This window comes from Neolamprologus multifasciatus, chromosome 16 (genome assembly GCF_963576455.1).
Source record: "Neolamprologus multifasciatus chromosome 16, fNeoMul1.2, whole genome shotgun sequence".
In the NCBI taxonomy this organism is placed as follows: Eukaryota; Metazoa; Chordata; class Actinopteri; order Cichliformes; family Cichlidae; genus Neolamprologus; species Neolamprologus multifasciatus.
This window is the reverse complement of record NC_140454.1, coordinates 9,580,437-9,588,907: the sequence shown is the minus strand read 5'-3', so window position 1 is coordinate 9,588,907 and position 8,471 is coordinate 9,580,437. Positions and strand designations below refer to the sequence as shown.

The window sequence follows — 8,471 nt, the reverse complement described above, 5'->3', positions numbered from 1 at the left end:
ACTGAGCCTGAAAGGGGTCACGCCCTCCCATCTTCTTCCACCGCTGGAAATAGACACAGTGTTGCTTAAGAAGTTCAGCTTTGCCGAGTGGTTGATTCATGCGCACAGAAGTCAAGAGACTTGTAACACATCTTTCACTGTGCCTGCAGTTTTGCATGTAGGTATTACATTCTTAGTAGGGAGTGAAGGCTCTTCCTGCCCTTCTTTATGTAGTCTATGTTTGTGATTCACTTTGATGGATCACATTAAGAGAACCATGTCGATGTTCCAAGAAACATTTGACACTCAGTGTAGATCTTGTTTGTTTTGCCTACAATGGCGTTAATTTCAGAGATAAACAGTGAGTGATCAGGTCACTGAAGCACACAGGGCCATTTGTGCATGTAGTGTTGGTAGTCTTCCATTGACAGATTGACACTGCTTTACCAGTAGAGTTTGCAAGACAGCAGGTACATCTAGTGTGGTTGCGTACCTCTGGAAACACCTCCCTGCAGGGGAGTTTCCAGGATTTTTTAAATCCAAAAGCAGATTAATTTCAGATGTGAACTGAAGCTCAGAATAAAAAAAAAAAAAGACAAGACACGTGCTAATAAAAGAACAATTTTTAATCGTTTTATGTTATCGCAGGCAGGTAGTAGCTGTATAAATACACACATTATTTTCCAGTTTTTTTCAGAGTGGGTTACGGCTTTAGTTCACATTTGATCAACTTTATTCCAGTCAACTTGTCAAATCTTAATCTGACTGTCCTGTCAAAACCAAGGTAAATAGAATTTGAAGCAGTTATTATTTACATATGATACAAAAATAGATTTCACAATCAAAGAGAGATATATTTACAATAAGAAGCTCTATAAAATACAAATATCTTTCTGTTATAAAAAGCCATTTTTAAAATAACTCTTCCAGCTCAAGTTTTGCACGAGGGAGTGTAATCTGGTCTGTGGCAGGATGGATTGTAATTCAAACAACAAATGTTCTAGCGTCTTTACTCCTCGCACCGTTAATGGGAGTCCATTACTTCATGGCTGCGCAGTATTCTTGTCCTACAAAGCTAATCTTAACCCTGACTGCAGTCTTTACAGCCATGTGGTCTGAAGTTAGTGCTGGGTTAACTTTGGGAGCGCTGAGCGGCTGGAACTGATGCTGTGGTCGAGCTACTTGGCAGCTGCTCTGCCATCCAGTTGCATCCTGTTGGGTGGTTTTCTGTGGGGGGGGCAGGTGCATGTTAACTGTTCAAGGGGGGTCCTCCAGACTTACACTCCCTCCTTCCCTCATGGCCAGGCTCCAAGCTGACTGTGGGCCTCTGTGTCACATGCCTAGACCAGACAGAGACGGACACGGTTAGAGCAGGACTCCCTGGCTCCTGGTTCTATTCTCAGAATGGTGGACGCTCAACTTTACAGGCTGCTCATCGTAAACACTGGTGGCCCCAATAAACACACCACACTCCGTTGCTAACAGAGGAGCTGGCTGACTGCCTGAATGGCTAATTGAATGTCCAACTTTGCAGACAGACGGGATGTCTGTAGCTAAAACAGAGTAGGGAGCCCAAGGAACAGACATGGAAATAAGAAAAGTTCCTCACTCCCACCCCTGTCTCTTTCCAATACTGACATTTAAAGTTGAAATTTCCGACAGGGTTTACCCGGCACACATTCCTTATTCTCTGATGCAAGTTCCAACTCTGACAAGGCCTGAGCAAAGAGGAGGCGCAGCACAAACCAGCCGTCTATTAGCCTGACATTGTGTACGCTACCAAATTGCCTTCTCAGGTTACAGATTTTTCAACTCAGGTCAAATATTATTATTATAGCCCAGTAGGCTAGAGATGACAAATTTGCACACACCACGGAACATTCCCTACCTCTGGGATGCCAAATATACAGCAGAGGTTCCAGATTCAGCCCATTGAATGGCTTTGCAGAGTGCAAAGACTGCAACAAGGAGGGCATAAATTTTGGAATTTTCACTGCATTTTACATTTGGAAGAACTGCACTGCTGGTTGATAAGAATAAATGGTGTGATGACAGCTGTTATTAAGGTCACTGCTGGGTTTGCAGAGTTTATCCTGACATCACTCATGGCTACACAAGAGTAAGGTGGGGGTTTCTTTGCTTCACTACCACCACATATTGTTCAAACTGACTTGTTTTTCTAAAGACATCTCATCATTATCATTACAAAGACATGTTTTATTACCTGTAGATATTTTCACATTGGAGTTACGCTTTACATGAAAAGAAAAGAAAGAAATAGGGATGATTTGGAGGGTTGAAGTGGGCTGTATGTGACCCACAAACTAAAATAAGTTTGACACCCCTGCTCTAGACTAAGAGGATCAATTTGGATAAAGAACAAAAGCCCCGAGGAAAATGCCTCCATACAGGGTATATGTACCATATACTGTATACATGGAAAGTGACAGGGGAAGAATAGACCAGGATGAAATTTAAAGCAGCGTTCCACTGTGTATGATCTGCACTTCAAAGCTGAGTGACAGGTGAAAAGGGATACGCAGCCTTTCTCTCCAGTGTGGCCCTGGAGGCCTGGAGGTCCATATAGCAAGCCTCAGCCACCTCATAATCCTGACACATCATTGTTTCATAGAAACCTGTGGGGTGGCTCTCATGGCATTTTATGAGCAGTTGTTAACACAGCCGACACAGGGAACAAACGCTCCGGTTAATCCCGAGTAGCGGGCGGCGCCAGCATGCAGGCTAATTTATCATGGGGCTCTGACAGCCAGATTGCATTAGTGCTTACTCTCTAGTGTCTTGTCCAGGTCAGCGATGAAGTCCTCCAGCTCTTTAGTGTCGCCCAGTTTGGCTGCAATGGAGACACGCAGAAAGAATCACGATTTTGAAGCAGTTTAAATATAAGCTTCTTCAATCACTCATTACTACATATACAGTACAACACAGCTTGTTTATGTCCATGAGTTTTCAAGGGCTTTTACTCACGTTTTGGTGACATTAGGGGAGGTGAGGTGGTGGTGGTGGGGGAGAGCATGGTGGGCGAGTTCAGTCTCTCGTCGCTGAAGCTGAAGCTGTTTCTGTTGAGAGACTCGGCACCTGTCAGAAAGAGACAGAAGAGAAAATGAAGGCACATAAGATCAAGCGAGTACTCACTTTTCTTTACATCTGTGTCAGTGGAACAAGCTTCAGTGTGCAATCATCGCGTGCATGCCTCACAAACACGTGCGGGTACAGCACAAAAACAAAAGTGTTAAAATGAATCTCTATGGAAGTCTTTGTTTTTCTAGCAGCAAAAATTTCTGGATGACTTTCAAAGCTAAAAAGAAAAAGTCTTGATGACCATAAATCATGGATTAAAGGACCACTGAGGCTGTTAGTGACAGTAATATCAAATGTTTTTCTGGGCAAAGAGGTCTCTAAAGGCAGCCAACTCTTCTCCTGCTCTTTAGTAAGATTTATCTTTGACATGTTCAAAACAGCAGAGCACGCTCTTATTTGGGATACTGTTTGTGTTTCTTATGCACCACCCAAATCTCTACACAGAGTCTTACATAAATGATCTAATAGTCACCTTTATTTTGCCGCACAGTACTTCAAACCACCACTGTTGCTTCACAGCAAGGAAGGTTCTGGGTTTGAATCCACCATCTGTGTGGCTGCTCCGGCTTCCTCGCACAGCCCAAAGACTTGCAGTTAGTGGGGTTAGATTAACTAGTGATTCTACATTGCCCGTAGGTGTGAGTGAGAATCTTTGCTTGCGGCAGACAAGTGACCTGTCGGGGTGTAGCTTGGATAGGGATAAATGTTTATCTGACAGCATGAGAGACTTTTTAAATCATTCTTTGTAGAAGTGCAAACCACACTGATAATAATGAATGTGTAGCTGTGAAGTGTGTGTGCTCAAACTAAGATTAGGCTACACTTAAAGATGCCGATGTGTATCTTTCACCATGTCTGAGATGTCAAGCACCCACTTGTTCCCGCCTTTCTGACCAATGCCTCTCCCACAACTCTGGATTGTGGGAAATTGCACGTGGGATAGAAGACAACACGCGAGAAGGGCAAGTGGAACACATGCAAACACACACACACACACACTGATGAGCCCTTAATGTCTGCACTTGACTTGAACCTGAACCCCTCTCATTTCTCAGCTTCCTCTGCTGCTCTATATTCATGTCTGTCTGTCCTTCTTATTCACTCCTACATTCTTCATACCACTTTCTGTGGCTCTCTGTCGCCTCTCTCACTCACACTGACACTCCAGGGTGCAGCTCCAAGACTTTTTTTGTCATCTATCTACGCCTTCAACAGTCAATACATCCATCAGACTTTGAGACAATAGATGACCCCTGTGGGAGACAGCTCGTTCGTCATTACTTCACAACCATGGAGAGGACAGGGTTCAAGCAGGAATCTGATCCACTGATCAAATCAGCAAGCTCATTAGTGCCATAGACATTTGTTCAAACACCTTCCCTGTGTTTGTATCACTGATGTTGCTCCCTGCGAGATCATTAGTGATAATGGCCCCTGTTATTGTGCAATTATCTAGTTTTAAACATCTGATTCTCTTTCTAGTATATATCATACATTCGACTGTGTGGCCATCAAACCTGTACACCCTCTTTCCTCCCTTAGACGGCCCAACCCACTGGCTTTTGTTTGGAAAAGTATATTTGCACATGGGGACATGAAGCATATTTTTCTCTGTGTGTCAGCATATCCCACTTGCCCGCCTGAAGTCGGCTCTACAGCTGAGGGAAGCTAGACTTTTAAGACACTGTATGGTAGAGTGATATGGTAACATATGACAGTAAACCCTTAGAGACGCAGCCACAAAATGGGGGCAGGTGTGCCAAAATATGCAGCTCAACGTGACGCCAACATCTCTGAAGCATGAGAAAGGGATTTTCTCTCACTGCTACTCTCCCTGCGTGCGAGCATACATGAAGGCGCATGCAACAGTTAGACGCTCGACTCGGGTGCCCTCTGGATGCGGCACTGTAAATGCAAACAATACCCTAATCAATTCAAAATAGTCTGTATGCTTATCTGTACCCCATACACCTGTGAGAACGTTAATGTTTAACTTTCAGTAAGTTTAGCAGTGTGCAGTTTGCACTTCTTGTGGATGTGGAATGTGGTCTCTAGCATTTCCTCCTGTTGAGAATAATGATTCCTGCTCAGTTTTCTTGTTTAGTTGATGGTCAAATGTTTGCTAGCGTTTATGTAACTGTGTGGTATGTGGTATGTAACTGTGACATTAATCAGAAATTGAATTTAGACACTTGTTTAATTGCAATACTAAATTAAAATTAAATAACACTCTCATGTTTATGTGTACTATATTACATTGATGTGACATATCCTCCTCAAGCCAAGCACACTCAAAATAAACAAGCTTGTGAACCTGGCTTTTTTTTTTTAAAGGTTTCCTTACTTAGAGAGTTTGCATGTTTTTTACATAAAGCCAAGTTTACAGTGTACCTGATAAGACACTACACACCCAAGGCATACAGTGCGCTGTAGGAGGAGTGGTACTGTAGAGATAACAAACCCTGTGTCTTCAGTCTGCAGAGAAGTACAACGTGTCATCATTTTGTGACACTTTGTAACTCTTGCCTGACTGTCTGGGGTCCAATTTAATTGCTCCATGTTAAGGATGACAACAAAGTCGCGCCACTGAACCTTTCCACTGGTTAGATAACCATGGTAAAACTGAGGAGCAGGTGAGCCGAGAGTAAATAACAATCCTTGCCCACTTACTTTCTGTGTCGCTGATGCCGCTGTCGCTGACGCTGGCGCTGCTCCTCCTCTTCACGGTCTTCAGGTGTTCATCGTACCTGAAGTGTCGCTTCTCCACCGGCGATGTGAAGTCTTCGATCACCGCGTCGAACTCGCACAACACATCGTTCAGATCCTCCTCATTGACGAACTTGGCTGCAAAGGGGGGGAAATAATTCACAAAATTGAAATAAAATGTTACGCAAACTGTTGATGTTATGATTCAGGTCTGAAAATCATTCACGTAGCACATTATTCTATTCTTATATAAACACAACTGCAATTCAGTTATCGTACTCATATATAAGATAATATTTATATACATATATATTTAAAACAAACGACATTACCTTGAGGCTTCAGCTTTGGGGACTTCATGATTCCACTAGTTCGCTTAGAAATGATCCAGAAACGTCGTGAAAACTTCTAAATAAATAAATGTGCCCCTCAGCGTAAAGTCCCACTTAGTCGTAGGGTTCTTCAGGTCTTTATCTAACCTCCAGGTCCAGGACTGGCGCTTTTTAACGAGCCCTGAGGAGTGGGGGCGGAGACGCAAGGAAGGGAGGGGAAGCATATGTGTGTGCGCGATCTTTTACGCGCTCGCCATTACCAATAAAGCTTCCCCGGGTTAAAGTTACGGTCCCCTGACGTCTCCTTCTTAAAAGTATGTTTGTAAACAACTTCTGTGTCACTTGCCAGGCAGAAGTGTAATGCAGGGATATTTATAATCACGAGTCAGTGCTTTTCATATTCTATCACCGGGCAGATCATCACAGTAGGGTGAGTAAGTATACTTAGTAAGTATACTTACTCACCCTACTGTGATGATCTATAGCCTCATCTTTGATGAATGACCAAGTTTCTATAATCAAACTGCGTTTCCTCTCTTTGCATTTAGAAGAAATGAAATGAGAGTATGATCAGTGTGGGGCATCTTTAGATCAATGATTAACTCGGTACATCTCAGCCTTACTGTGAGTGATTGATTTTCATTCACACAGTGGGAAACTGCGTGTTTGCTGCTAGAGTTATTCACAAAGAGACAAAACACCGACAGATCCCATAAAAAAATCAAGTTATTGAATAATTTCTATAAAAAATGGGAATTTATTCTGGTTTTATAGATAGAACACATAATCCTGCACTGTACTCAGATAGGAGTAGTGATGTGTCGGTCGCGAACGAAACGGCTCTTAGAGCCGGGTCTTTGACGTGAACGACGCGAGCCGACTCCTTATTGGAGCCATGTTTTTTTTTTCTTTCTCTCACCCTCTCTCTCGCACTTTTTTTCGCTTCACTCAGCTGCAAGCCTTGTGCTTTATGCTGGGCGGGGGGGGGGGGGGAAGGTAGTTACACTAGCAGTAGCACAGGAGCAGACGGAGAGACAGAGACAACAATGTCACATTAGAAAGGTATAGTAATGGTCCACAACTATTTTCAGTTGCAGATGATAAAGGATTCAGAAAGTTTATTCATGCAGGCCCATATGACAGAGAATATGCATGTTCTTTTTGTTTTCATATTTTAATTTATATTTAATTGTGTTGTGTTTTGCAGTGTTTTGTGTTGTTTCTCTTTAAATTTGTTTAAAAGGAAAAAGCTTAAAATTTAAATAGTTAAAAGTTGAAATGTGAATAGTTGTTTTTTGTATTATATTATTTATTTATTACACTTTATGTGGAGTGAATAAATAAAAGTATATTTACGGTGGCCACTACAGACAAAGCACACACAAACTCCAAAACACGTAAAAAGTCAGAAGAACGTACAAACTCCAAAACACGTACAAAAGACAAAAGAAGTGCTCCAGGATGCTAAGCGCAGTGTTGAGCTTTTGTTACTTAGTGGCTACACAAGCCAGCAAGTACCAACGACCGGATTTGGTGTGTGGTAGTAACAGGTAAATTAACTTTTTTTTAAATTATTTGAATATATATGTGTGCTTGTGTTTTTCTGGGCAAAGAGGTCTCTAAAGGCAGCCAACTCTTCCCCTGCTCTTTAGTAAGATTTATCTTTGACATGTTCAAAACTTGTGTCCTTTTGTGCATAATTTTATATTATTGTTAATAATAAATTAATTAAAGCAACAAAGCAACCTGAAGATCCGGTTCGGAGCCGAAAGAGCCGGTTCTTTATAAAAAGCCGGAAATCCCATCACCAGTGTGTGGTAGTAACAGGTAAATGAACATTTCTTTTTAAATTATTTGAATATATATGTGTGCTTGTGTATAAATACACAAACAATACACATATGCTTTCAATCATGTAATTTAAGTGATCTAGGTAGCTCTGTTTTGAAGTTCAGTTAACGCTAGAAATGTGTTTTGGAGTTTGTACATGTTTTGTCTCTAGGGGCCACCATATATATTTATATATAAACATGTATAAATAAAACCACTTTTTTTTTTTTACATTAGTAATTCCTCTTGTGCATAATTTTATATTATTGTTAATAATAAATTAATTAAAGCAACAAAACAGCCTGAAGAGCCGGTTGGGAGCCGAAAGAGCCGTCTCTTTTTAGTGAGCCGAGCTGAAAGAGCCGGTTCTCTAAAAAGAGACGGAAATCCCATCACTAGATAGGACCTCCATAATCCAACGAGACAGCTCGTTTTGCACTGTATGATCTCCAGGATCTCAGGGGCTCTTATTTTGTCTAGGTCTGATTTTCAGCCATCGTGAAACTGCAGTGACATCTGGTGGTG

At 41.9% G+C, this 8,471-nt stretch overlaps 1 protein-coding gene across 1 annotated transcript; it reads right to left on the bottom strand.

Moving 5' to 3' along the window:
* Positions 1-587: 587 nt before the first annotated feature.
* rgcc (regulator of cell cycle) lies at positions 588-6,275 on the bottom strand. The gene is made up of 5 exons (XM_085135731.1): positions 6,117-6,275; positions 5,749-5,922; positions 2,965-3,075; positions 2,768-2,830; positions 588-1,319 (listed from the first exon to the last, which is right to left on the bottom strand). Exons 1-5 carry the CDS (start codon positions 6,142-6,144, stop codon positions 1,312-1,314), a joined length of 384 nt encoding a protein of 127 aa, XP_084991857.1. The 5' UTR covers positions 6,145-6,275; the 3' UTR covers positions 588-1,311.
* Positions 6,276-8,471: the final 2,196 nt, after the last annotated feature.